This window comes from Mesoplodon bidens (genome assembly GCF_964165515.1).
Source record: "Mesoplodon bidens genome assembly, chromosome: 1".
Taxonomy (NCBI): domain Eukaryota; kingdom Metazoa; phylum Chordata; class Mammalia; order Artiodactyla; family Ziphiidae; genus Mesoplodon; species Mesoplodon bidens.
Window position 1 is genome coordinate 15,887,486 of NC_138176.1, and position 13,824 is coordinate 15,901,309.

The 13,824-nt window shown below is 32.3% G+C and overlaps 1 protein-coding gene across 1 annotated transcript in view; it reads right to left on the reverse strand.

Moving 5' to 3' along the window:
• Positions 1-13,824, reverse strand: part of ATRNL1 (attractin like 1) — a 696,121-nt gene that overhangs the window by 420,320 nt on the left and 261,977 nt on the right. Inside the window, exons 22-24 of the mRNA XM_081236563.1 lie at positions 11,639-11,733; positions 7,699-7,777; positions 5,581-5,738 (exon numbers count right to left, since the gene is read on the reverse strand). Of these exons, the coding sequence (XP_081092689.1) occupies positions 5,581-5,738; positions 7,699-7,777; positions 11,639-11,733 (332 nt within the window). The remainder of the gene's footprint in view (positions 1-5,580; positions 5,739-7,698; positions 7,778-11,638; positions 11,734-13,824) is intronic.

Consider the following 13,824-nt stretch of genomic DNA (forward strand, 5'->3'; position numbering starts at 1 on the left):
TTTTCAGAAATACAGGCAGATATAATGCATTGTCAGCAGATCTACACTAAACTGTTAAAGGACGTCCCTTAGGCAGTAGGAAAATGATACTACATAGTACACACTGCTATATTTAAAACAGATAACCCACAAGGACCTACTGTATAGCACGGGGAATGCTACGTTATTCTGTAATAACCTAAATGGGGAAAGAATTTGAAAAAGAATAGATACATATGTATGTATAACTGAATCACTTTGCTGTAGACCTGAAACTAACAGAATATTGTTAATCAACTATGTTCCAATATAAAATAAAAATTAAAGAAAAAAGAAATTTGGATTTACAAAAAAGAAAAAGAAATGATGAATGATGGAAACAGTAAATATGTAGGTAAAAGAGAAGATGTTTTCTTATTTTTAATATCTTTAAATAAAACTGACTATCAAAAATAGTAAAAGCGAGTGTGAATTTTACAATACATGAAGAAGTAAAATACATTCAACAATGGCACAAAGGCCAGGGGAAGGAAATGAAAGTACACTTTTTAAGGTTAACATATAAAAAAATGAGTGATGTAATATCTCTTATAGACAATGAAAAGTTTAAGATATATATGATAAACTATAAAATAATCACTAAAATAACACAACAGAGTTGTAGCTAATAAGCCAACAAAAAGGATAAAATTAACTCATAAAAAATGCTGAATTCAAAAAATATGGCAGAAAAAAGGAAGGAATGAACAATGAACAAATAAGAAGAATAGAAAACAGTAAGATGTTAGATTTAAACCCAAAGACATACAGTAATACCTCAAAGATACTGTAGGTTCAGTTCCAGACCACTGCAATAAAGCAAATATTGCAATAAAGCATTTCACATAATATTTTTGGTTTCCCAGTGCATATAAAAATTATATTTGTAAAAAAAAATTATATTTGTACTATACTATAGTCTGTTAAGTGTGCAATAGCATTATATCTAAAAAAATGTATTGGGTTGGCCAAAAAGTTCATTTAGTTAATGAATATGTTGCTAGATAAAGCTCTTGATGAAAATGAAAAAATATGTCTTTTATTTTTACTTAAAACCAAATGAACTTTTTGGGCAACACAATACATACCTAAATTTAAAAATTCTTTATTGCTGAAAATGCTAACCATCATCTGAGCCTTCACTGAGTCCTAGTAGTAACATCAAAGATCACTGATCACAGATCACCAAAACAAATATAATAATAGCAAAAAAGTTTGAAATATCATGAGAATTACCAAAATGAGACACAGGGACACAAAGTGAGCAGATGTTTTGGAAAAATGGTGCCTATAGACCTGCTCAACTCAGGGTTGGCACAAACCTTCAATTTGTAAGAAACGCAGTATCTGCAAACTGCAATTAAGGAAAGCTCAATAAAATGAGGTATGCCTGTAAATATATATATGTTACATGTACATGATTTAGGATTGGATGAAAGAGACAATTATATGCTACCTAAAATAAATCCACTTTAAATATAAAAGCACAAATTGGCTAAAGTAGAAGGATGAAAAGTAACATAGCATTCTAGCAGTAATTTTAAAAAGCTGGAGTGACTTTACTATTAATATTTGGCAAAATAAATTTTTATTTCTTGTAAATTAATTTTAAAGCAAAGAATATTACCAGGAATATAGAAAGAAATTTCCTAACAATAAAGAGGTCAAGTCACCAATTCATCAAGAACACATAAAAACCCTAAACATTTATCCATCTAAGTAAGAGAGCTTCAAAATACATGATGTAAAAACTGCTAGAGGGCTTCCCTGGTGGCGCAGTGGTTGAGAGTCCGCCTGCCGATGCAGGGGACACGGGTTCGTGCCCCTATCCCGGAAGATCCCACATGCCGCGCAGCGGCTGGGCCCGCGAGCCATGGCCGCGGAGCCTGTGTGTCCGGAGCCTGTGCTCCGCAACAGGAGAGGCCACAGCAGTGAGAGGCCCGCGTACAGCAAAAAAAAAAAAAAAACTGCTAGAACTACAAGAACAAATAAACTAACCTACAGTTACAGTCAGAGATTTCGACGCTCATTTTTCAAATTGACAGGGCATCAATGTGGACACTAGACGACTTGAAAAAGAGATCAACCAACCTGCCCTAATTGACATTTGTACAAGACTTCACCCAACAAGAGGAGAACACGCCTCTTTTGCAACTGTCCAAGGAACATTTACCAAAATAGATTCATATCTGGGTGCTATGGTCTTCGAAAGGTGATTAGGTAGGCCATGAGGGTAGATTGCTCATGAATGGGATTAGTGCTCCTATAAAAGCAGTCCCACAGAGCTCCCCATTCTCTTCCATCATGTAAGAACACAGCAAGAGGGCACAGGCTATAAACCAGGAAAAGGGCCATCACCAAAACCTGATCATTCTGGTGCCTTGACCTTGGACTTCCCAGCCTCCAGAACGGTAAGCAATGAATTTCTGTTGTTTATAAGCTATGCAGTCAATAGTATTTTTTCATAGCAGCCCAAATGGACTAGGACACTAGGTTTATTCATTTTCCATTGCTGTAGTAACCAATTAACACAGTGTTAGTGGCTTAAGACAACTCATGTTTACTGTCTTATAGTTCTGTATGTTAGAAATCTGATAGAGGTTTCAGTGGACTAAAATCAAGGTGTCAGCAAGGCTGCGTTTCTTTTTAGAGGTTCTAGTGAAGAATCTGTTTCCTCAACTTTTGCAGCTTCTAGAGTCTATATTCGTTGGCTCGAGTCCCCTTCCTCCATATTCAAAACCAGTAATGTTGCTTCCCTCTGACCATTCTTCTGTAGGCACATCACCCTCTGACCCTGATCTCAGCCAAAAATGGTTACATTAAGATTCATGTAGTTAGGTTGGTCCACCCCGGTAACTCAGAGTAATCATCTTAATGTCCTAAACTTAATCACATCTTCAAAGTCCTCTTTGTCCATGTAAGATAATATATCCACAGGTACCAGAGATTAGGATGTGGTAACCTTTGTGGAGCCATTATTCTGCCAAAAACACTGGACCATAAGTCTCAATAATTTTTTAAAAATTCAAATAATTCAAAATATATTCTGCAACTACACTGGAATTAAATTAGAGATAAGTGACAGAAGCATTTCTAGAAATTCTCTAAATAGTTGGAAATAAAATATCCCACTTTTAAATACCCCACTGATCAAGGAGGAAATCAAAAAGGAAATTAGAAAGCATTCACTTTAAGACATCAGAAAAAGAAGAGCAAATTAATGTCAAGGAAGCAAAAGAAGGAATAATTAGAGAGAATAAATTAATGAAATAAAAAATAGAAAAATAAATGAAATTGATAATTCTCTAACCAGACTGACCAAGAAAAGAAAAAAAGAGAGGGGAAACTAATTACCAATACCAGGAATTAGATGACATCAGTGGATGATATGTGAATATTGTTAAAAATCTTTTGCCAATAAATTCTACAAATTAGATAAAATGGGAAAGACACAACTGAGAGACACAAACGGACAGAGCTCATTCAAGAAAAAATAGATAACCAGAAAAGCTCTCAATCTATTAAGGAAATTAAAGTTGTAGTTAAAACATTCCCATAAAGAAAATCACAAGTTAAAATTCATTCAATGTTGAATTCTACCACAAATTTAAGAAGGAAATAATATGAATTCTATATCAATTCTTTCAGAAAATTACACAGGGAGGAATACTTCCCAATTTATTTTATAAGGCCAGCAGTACCATGCTACAAAATCAACAAGATTATAATAATAGAAAACTACAAACTAACATGCCTCATAAACATAGGTACAGAAATTCTTAAAATTTTAACAAATCAAATGCAACAATATATTAAAGGTATAATACAAAATGACTAAGTGGAGCTTACCCCTGATTAGTAAGGATGGTTAAACATTCAAAAATCAATGTAATTCAATTCTATTAGCAAATAGATCTCAATTCAAATAATTTTACTATTTTATGTTTAAAAATGGAAAGTTTATTACAGTTCTGTAAACAAACACACATACTCATCTGCCTTAATATAACATATCCCATAGGACTAATGTGATGATTTTACTCAAAGACTAAGAACTGGGCTCTACCTATCTTGACCATCACGGTTATTTTCCACATTTTATTATTTTGGGAGAGTGGGATATTTTAACTTCATTATTCAAATTCTGGTTTGGCTTCCAGAATATATTACTAGTATGATCTCAAAAGAAAATTCAATTTAGACAGTTAATTTCTAACCATTAAATATTCATGAACATTCTAAAGTAACTGTGTAATTTGCTTAAAAATAAAACATAATTAGATAGCCATGAAATAAAGGGCAGGAAACAATAAAAAATGTAACAATTCTTTCAATTTCAATTACTATTTAATAAGCTCAAGGATGAGCCCTTTTGTCACCTTCAATCATAATCTGAATAAAACAAGTGAAATCCGATTAACATTTCTATATAAATCTTAGAAAATGAAATAATATATCCAGCATCCTCAAAGTCAAAATTCTAAAAAACTACAAGGAAATATTTCTGGCATTCTTTTTTTTTTTACTATATTAGCAACTAATTCAATCACAATGAAGAAGTAACTTTATCAAATTAATTTCTATTACTATTTACTGAGTAGTAATTTGTACTAATATTTCTTGAACAGGTAAGTAATTTCCTTAACTTAGACATGGAATCAACCTTACAATAAGAATTTTTCCAGCAAACAAATCATTTTTACAAATCACTCAGTCCTCCCACAAATCACATAGAAATTAATATAAATAAAACATGCAAAATTTTCTATATAAAAGAAGAGTAAATGATCTGTAATTTTTTAAAGATTATAAAACATAATGGCTCAGCACAGAGCTTGGCACACGTGAGCTATTTGGTAAACTAATTTGAATTCATTCTAATCAAACAGTCATAAAAGGATGAATAAATAAATCCCAACATTAAAACATATAGACTTTTTCTTTTATAAAAGCATAAATTAAGAATACAACCTTGACTATTTCAACATAGAAAGAACATCCTAAATGTTCCTAGCAATAAATCAAAAGCCTTTAGCAGCCTATCACTAAACACAATAAAAATAAAATATACAACATATATAGAGTAGATAAATCAATAGTGAAAGGTAGTGAGCCTTAAAGAATTAACTATTAGGTACTGCTAATCCTAAATTTTTAATGAAGGTTTGAATTATGTTCAGTATATAATAAAGATTACTAAACACAGCAAATGATTTCAAGTTGGATTGTAAGAAAAGAGTATCTATTTAACCCTCAAAGAATAAAATTAATCAGAAAATACAAACAATATAGTTATTTCAAGTTTTGATGCATTTTTAAAGAATATAATCTCAATGAAAAATTAGTACATTCTTTGGTTAACTCAATATTATTTGTGTAAACATTTTTTACGAAGACATTCATCATCACAGACATTCACTGTATCCTTTGTATGGAGGGTCAATACTTGTTTTCATATTGCTCAAAATATACAAATCTTTATCACCTCTTTGAACAAAAACAGCATTCTTTTTGTAATGAAAATACTCAATGGTCATTAGATTAAATACTATTAACACTTACCTGTATTTTAATGGGCCATGAAAAGTTGCTGACGTACACATAGAACGTAATGTTTGGATTGCTTCTAAAGTTAAATTTTTCATAGGAAAAACTATCTCTGTATTCTTTTATATTAGTCTTGGAAACTATAGGGGTCTCCTCCCCAGATATTGTTCCAGCTAAAATGTAAATAATAATAACAAATTTAAATAATTCATATTAGGAAACAGGTATCTTTATTAACATAATATATACATATATATATTTACTTAATTTTTGTAACTATACTTATAAGAACATAACTATCCAAATAAAGTCATGTTTTACAACTTAGAATGACAAAGAAAAAGAAAATGAGATTTGTCATACATATTGATATAATGGAAACATATTTAGTATAAAAATTATTTTTTAAAGTGATACCATTGATTAAGTGCTATGTACTAGCCACTGGCTTAGAGACTTTATATTCTATTCTAAAAAAAAATTTATCCCAGAGATATTCCAGCTCTGTTTTTCAAACTGAAAACTGAGCCTCAGAAAGATTAAGACACTTGCCTTAAGTTTATTATAGCTACTGAACAGTAAAGTCCTTTTTGGAACTCAGGTATATAAGGCTTCAGAAACTGAGTTTTCTCTACTTCTCCAAAGAGCCTTTCAAAACAAATCAGTACATATTTCACATGTCTCAATCCAATTTAAAAATGGAAAAGAAATCAAATTTTTTTGTTTACCGCAAATTGAACCACCACTACTTTGAATAAATTGGGAGGATACAATTTAAAACATGAGTTAAACGTTCAATTAGTTAAACACATATTGGGTATTCAATAAATATTTACTGAAATTAACCAAATGGAAGAAAGAATTTCCAACAATCTTACCAAGCCCTCCACCTTAACTAGGATACTAGTAAAAATAACTAGGATACTGAGCAACTGAATTAATTTCTAACTGATGACCTCTTACAAAATAACCTTGGATGCTTTTTAAAAATGCAGATTTCCTGATGACATCTTCCAAACTGATAAATCAAAATTTCTGAGATTTGGTTCTGGGAATCTGAAGGTTACAAGTGATCTCTTGCATATTAAAACCACTGTTCTAAAATGATTACACAGGTTTTATGTATTTACGTTGACAAATTTTAAAACTCTTGTAGAGTCAGTTTATTATGCAGAATTTCAAATTTACAGTACAAGTTATCATGAATTCTTATTAATGAAACTCACAGAGCCAAGACTTCACTATATGTTTGCACTATTGGAACAAAATATCTACATAATTGTCTAATCTTTTCCATTTTTACACATGTAATATAAAATCTGGAATTGCAAAGACCTCTTCACTCTTGACTTCTGTTTCCATTATTCTACATATTAAAATAGCAAAATAACTTAATTTTAAGAAAGCAAATATGGATTTCTAAGGATACATATATTTTCTTTAAAAAGTTTCCAGCACTTTTATGCAACAGTGTATCTTTTACATAGAAAGTAAAAAGCAATAGAATTTCCTAAAATGTAAATATAAAACGGTGAGAATACTTTTTCATAATACAGCATACAGGTTTGTACTTCTTCTTAGTTATGTTTCTTAAAAGTTAACAATTTCAAGTTATAAACCTTATTATGGAAGAACTATTAAGTGCAGGGTTTTTTTACCCTCTCTCAGCACCAGAGCTGACAAAGGTAGGGGGTAAGCTTAAAAGTAATAGATAAGTTGGTAATTTATCAGCATATACAGAAAAAATTCACTGTCTTATATCAATATTAAGGTCAATAATTAAATTTATAGCTTCAATGGTGAATCAAGGAATTGAAATCGCAGCCTCTTTAGTCATTAAAGAAGTAATCTATCTTAGTTAAAATCACAGGAATTCATAAAACTGTCATAAAAAAATTAAGTAGTGTAAAATGTTGTTATCCACCTAATTTTAATTGAATTAGGGAGAAAGTTTACTTATTATTTTTACCTGAAACAGCAGGTATTATTATATGCATAATTATGGCATATAGTATATATATGCCATATAATATTTTTTAATTTCAATTACTTAAATTAACATAAAAGGTCATATTAGAACACCCTACATATAGGAACAGAAGTGAAAGACACATGACAACAAAATTCTCTTACCTGTTGAACCAACTGACCATGTAATGTTGAGATTAAAGTTGTTTGATGCATTAATTGAAATATCCAAATTTTTGTTTGACTACCAAGAAAGAAAATATTGTGGTTAAAAAATTCAAATTATACTAGATAGATATGTTTACTGTTTTAATTATGTCCATGCTATATTTCTCAAACTGTAAACATCATGTCAATACTCAAGTGAGAAAGTGTAGACACCAATTACACTTTTTTAATGAAAAAATATAGGTGATAAATTCAAAGGTGTATTTAAAGTTCCCATTTATCTTCCCTACTATAATCTGGCCTTCTCTGTGTAAGCCAGGGGCTGCTATAATTCAATATTTTAGCAACTGCGGCTTCGTATTAATTAAGTCATATTCATGAGGCAACAAAATGAGTTTATAAAGACTATGCATCATTGAGTCAGGCGACCTTGGGTTCAAATCTTAGCTCTTTAATGTACATGCTGGTTGATACAGGGAAGGTTACCTCTCCTTCCCAAAAATCAGTTTCCTTATCTCTGAAATGGGGATTTCATGACTTCCCTAAAGACTTTCTTGTGAACATTAAATAAGATTCTTCATCTTCTTCCTTACCAGGGGACTCAGAAAGAAGGCATGATTGCTGACCTCTGAGAAGGGGTTGATTTTTTTATTATTAATGGAGTTGTTCAAAAATAGTTGCTTTTCTATGAAAACAAAACATGGTAGAAACAGTGTACCCCTAAGAAAACTTAAATCATTATTTTTATCTTGAAGTCACATCTTCATGATTGTGTGTGCCTTATTTTGGGTCGGGGAAATGTGAGAATAACTGGTATTATTGCTAGAAAGGTCACACAAAATTTGCAACTGATATAGGAAACTACAGAACTCTTCTTGAATTTTTAGTTCATCCTCTCAAGTTTAGGCATTACTGAAATATGTGGTACCATCACTAAAGCCCTATAAAATACATTTAAGGTCAAGGAAATATACTGGACTGGAAGAGGTGACTACCACAGTAAATGACAAAATTAGTCATTTAGAACATTGTTGTTAGATGTGGATAAGTTCAGCAAGATATTATACAAGAAACTACTCCAGAAATTGTTCACATGAAAGCATTGGCTGGAGATGATGCACAGTGGGTTAGAATTATATCTGTTTTCAAAATATAATAAATGCATAAATAATGAAGGTACTTATTTTTTTATTTTTTTGTAGGATAAGTAGGAAGCCCAGACCAATAATCCATTTTAATTTCAGAAATTGTTCCAAGTTGAATTTCTCTTTAATTATAAATTGTATAAATATAATTATAAATTAGTTATAATGATGTTACAAGCATCCTTGGTGGCACTTCTCTTGATAGTTTAGTGCCCTTCAGTTTCCAAAAACATGTGTCTGGGCTCTTGGCTTCAACTGAACAATACAGCAGAAAGTAAAACTGAAAGCTGTGACATTTGTAAGAATTCAAGTTTTTCTGGAAATTGAAGGAGGAGAGGATAGCCAAGAGAGAAGCAAACTAGAATTATGGCTAATCTGAGCCTATGTGTATGACACTATGGATCATACTGAAGATAAGTATTACTCACACCCACACTGTGAGTCAGATATCCCACTTCTATTAAATGTCTTATATCCTCAATGAACTCTACAAGTTTGGAATTACCATTAGACATTCAAGAAGCCAAAGGTAAAGACTAAATTATGATTCATGCTGCAACATGGATGAACACTGGAAAAACTGAAACATTAGGCTAAGTGAAATAAGCCAGACACAGAAGTACAAATGTTGTATGATTACACATATGAGGTACCTGGAACACAGAAGCTGATAGAGACAGAAAGTAGAATAAAGGTTACCAGAGGCTGGGGGTAGGGGAGGAATAGGGAGTTACTGCTTAATGGATACAGAAATTCTATTTGGACTGATGAAAAATTTTGATGATGGATTGTGGTAATGGTTGCATAACACTGCAAATGTACTTAAATGCCACCAAATTGTATACCTAAAAATGGTTAAAATGATAAATTTTACTTTATGTATGTTTTACCACAATAAAAAAGAAAGCCTACAGTGTTTACAATGCACTTATTAAAACATTCTTATTATACAGAAAATGTAGTTTCTGACCTATTAATATGTCTTTATAAAAATACACACCAGGGCTTCCCTGGTGGTGCAGTGGTTGAGAGTCTGCCTGCCGATGCAGGGGACGTGGGTTCGTGCCCCCGTCTGGGAGGATCCCATGTGCCGCGGAGCGGCTGGGCCCGTGGGCCATGGCTGCTGGGCCTGCGCGTCTGGAGCCTGTGCTCCGCAATGGGAGAGGCCACAACAGTGAGAGGCCCGCATACCGCAAAAAAAAAAAAAAAAAAAATACACACCATCAGTGAAGAGAGTATTATACTTGTAAGAAGACATCCTCAAAAAGCCGTATTTAAAAGTCAAAACTTTAAACGTAGTCCCAAGAATGTAGGCATCCCTTAAAATCTAAGGAATAAGGAGTATTTCCCTATTTTGGGGAAAGAGGGCTCTTACTTTACTGGAAAATGAAAATTTAAATTATACTATTTGTTGGCAAGTTCAGTAAAATATTTTAGAGGAAAGAAGCTAGTGAATGCCAGGATACATTTTGAGGTTTCACCTATTTGAAAAACTATTAAAATATATGATATATATTTAGTAAGCTGGATTAATGTATAATAAGAATACAGCATTTGAGAAAGAGTGACATCAGCAAGATGGTGGAACAGGAAGTCCCAGCGCTCATCCCTGACAAAAAGAAAACAATTTAACAATGATATATGGACCAAAACACCTTTATGACAGGACCAAAATCCAGTTAAGAAGTTGCAGTACAAAAAAATGAATACAAAACTGAGAATAGCCACATTATAATGGGTAAAAAGAACAATTTCACTTTACCAAGGTCAGCACCTCCCCCAAGCCAGCGCAGCTCAACATCAGAGAGATCAACTTGGCCAATGACTGCTCCCTCAGGGGAAAGAGAGAGTGTAGGATATATCCAACATACTTGTCCTTTAATGGTCCTGCCCAAAGGACCTATTTCTGTCTCCACTAAGACAGAGAGCACTGAGAGAACAAGCATGTGTGGACATCTGACATCAGCTAAGAGAAAACAAACAAAATGTGGGTGGCTCACTACAGCCAACATGACTCAGAGAGATTGGGAGAAGGTACACAACCCTGAGAACTTCTCCCCCAGAAGAAGTTGCTAAAGGGTACAAACCTGCAAAGAGTAGGTAAATCCTAGAGATCTAATGCACAATATAGTGATTATAGACAACAAATACTGTATCATAAACTTCAAAGTTGCTGAGAGACTAGATTTTAATTATTGCCCCCCAAAACTACAATTATGTGACATGACAAGGTGTTAGCTCATGCTATGTTTGTAATCATATTGTAATATATGCACATATTAAATCAGCATATTATACAGTTTAAACTTACACAATGTAATATGTCAATTACATCTCAATAAAAATATTTTTTTAAACCTAGCATTCATATAACTCAGATAAAACAGTTGATTTAGAAAAAATATAATGAAAACTTACTACTATGTAACAGTTTATTTAAAAAAAAAGAAAAAATATATAAGATAGCCTGTGTTTTGAAGCTTTGGGTTATATTTTCAAAAAGACTACTCCCAGTTTCAGAATGTAATTAAAAGCATAAACACTGTTGTAAGCCTGAAAAATAAGAGAAGTAATGCATAAACTGTAGGACTGTTTACAAAATCTGAAATATCAAGCTCACAAATTCTCTGAATCACAAAGATAACTAGGTCTTATAAAAAGAAAAAATTAACAGGATTAGTCTTTCTACAAAAGCCCTACAGTGTGATAATTCTGAGAAGAGGTACAATTACAATGAAAGATGATGAAAAGTTGTATCCGTTGACATTTTAAAAGTTAAATTATCTTCTTACCTGTTCTGGGTTTGCTATGAAGTTTATGGCAGTATGATGGCGATCATCTTCCTGTAATAAGCTGAATGTAAACTGATAATCAATCAAAAGGCTGTCTGTAGGGAAAAAAAAATACAATCCTGATATGTACTTTTAAAAATTGTTTGACAAACAAAAGTTAGGTGAAAATATATTGCATATCAGATTTGAAAATTATTATCATTAATTCTTAGTGGCCTATTCAAGACTGGCAAAATATAAATCTTTGTTATCAAGCAACAAAAAGCAAAATATAGATATGAAAGTAGTCCTAACTCTTCAAAATTCTATTTATTACTTCTCTTGCTATTATAAAGGTTCTACAAGCACTGCAGCCATTCTGGAAACTACGCAAGAGAATAAAATAAAGTCATCCGCAATCTTACAATCAGAGAAAAATACAGGTAACATTTTGGTGCATTTTATTCCAGTTATAATTCTGTAGATAGAAAGACGGGCAGACATTTTGGTATCCTAGTTTCATAAAATCAAAATTCTCTGAAAACATGAATTTTAATAGCTAAATAATATTTCATCACATGCCATAATGCATTTACTTGGACCTATTATTGTAGTAATTTTTACTTTCAGCAGTTTTAAAATGACTCTGTGATAAGCATCATTCTACAAAAGTGACTCTTATTAACAATTGGTAAAAAGAATTCAGTGGTAAACATTTTTAAATTTTGTCCATGTATAATAATACTGAAACCAAGGTGAAACATTTAAATGTTATAGGTCATGAATAGCTTCACGTGTTATGAGTGAAGTATCACTCATAATGTTAAACTGCCACCTTTTAAAAAATATTTCCAATTATTTAAACAGAAATGACTTTTATCTTTTGGATACATACCTTTCATGTTATCCCCTCAGCCATTAAACACTATTAAAATTAAAAGTAAAGACAGGAACAATGTCACTGGATTTATTATCAAAGCATCATTCTTTATGTTGCTTACTTTATGCTTTATAAGATCCACCCTATATATTTCTTATATAATTTAGTGTAAGGCAACACTTTGTCTTTCTAAGAATTTATTATAGGCATACTCATCCATGATAATGAGAACTACATTAATAGGTCACATTTCTGCTTTTCATCTGACTGCCAGAAAATGCAAGGCAAATTCAATGGGCCAGAGCTGTTCTAGGCACTGGAGATAAAAAACAATAAAAGATACAGATTTCTGTCCTTATGCAATTTATATTCTATCAAATGGATGTTGAAAATTAATAAATAATTTGAGCATATAGTATAACATGACAATAAGTATAAGAGTAATCAGCCAGTGAAGAGGAGAGAAATTTCTGTCAGGTAGGAGTATGCTTGCAACTTTGAAAAGGAACATTTAAAGATCAAAGGTAGTAAGAGAATAAACCATGGTGTTTACAAGAGAAAACGTAATCCAGGCAGAGGAAACAAGCACAAATGCCTCAACGAAAGAATGAGTCTTAACAGATTCTTGCGAAGAGGCTGTAGCAAGAATGCTAGCAAGAGGTGAAGGTAGAGACAGGAAGAGCAGTGGAGGTACTTGGAAGGTGTAACAAACAGGGTTAGCTAAATAAATAGATGTAGCATTTTAAAGAAAGAAAGGTAACTTTTTTTGACCCAAGACGGAGCAAAAACGTCAGTATTAACTGAGATGGGTGAGAAGAATAGGTTCTATTTGTTGGGAGTGTGCAATAATTAGAAGCTTCGTTTCGAAGATGTTACGTCTGAGTTACTTATTGAATATATAAGGGATATGTTGAGCTCAGGAGTCTAGTGGATAACAATTTGGAAATCATCAGCATTTTTGATGGGATTTAAAGCCGTGAAGCCAAGGAATCACCAGTTGTAGATGGAGAAGAAGTTCAAGAGATGAGCCCTGAGGCAAACCACTGTTAAATAATCAGATCCTCAAAAGAAGCCTATAAAGGAGACTGAGAGGGCAACCTATGAGACAGGAAGAAAACCAGAATTTAGTGTCCAGGGAGCCAAAGAAATACAGTGTTTAGAAAAGAGAATAGTGATCACCTTGGTCAACTGCAGCTGAGAAGGTTTTAGAAGTAAGGCTGCAATATTAAGGAAAGATAACATCAATTCAGAATAAAGGGAAAATACCACTGAGAAAAAGTACACATTTCAAATCTATTTGCCAAAGCTTGTCTGAATAATTATCTTT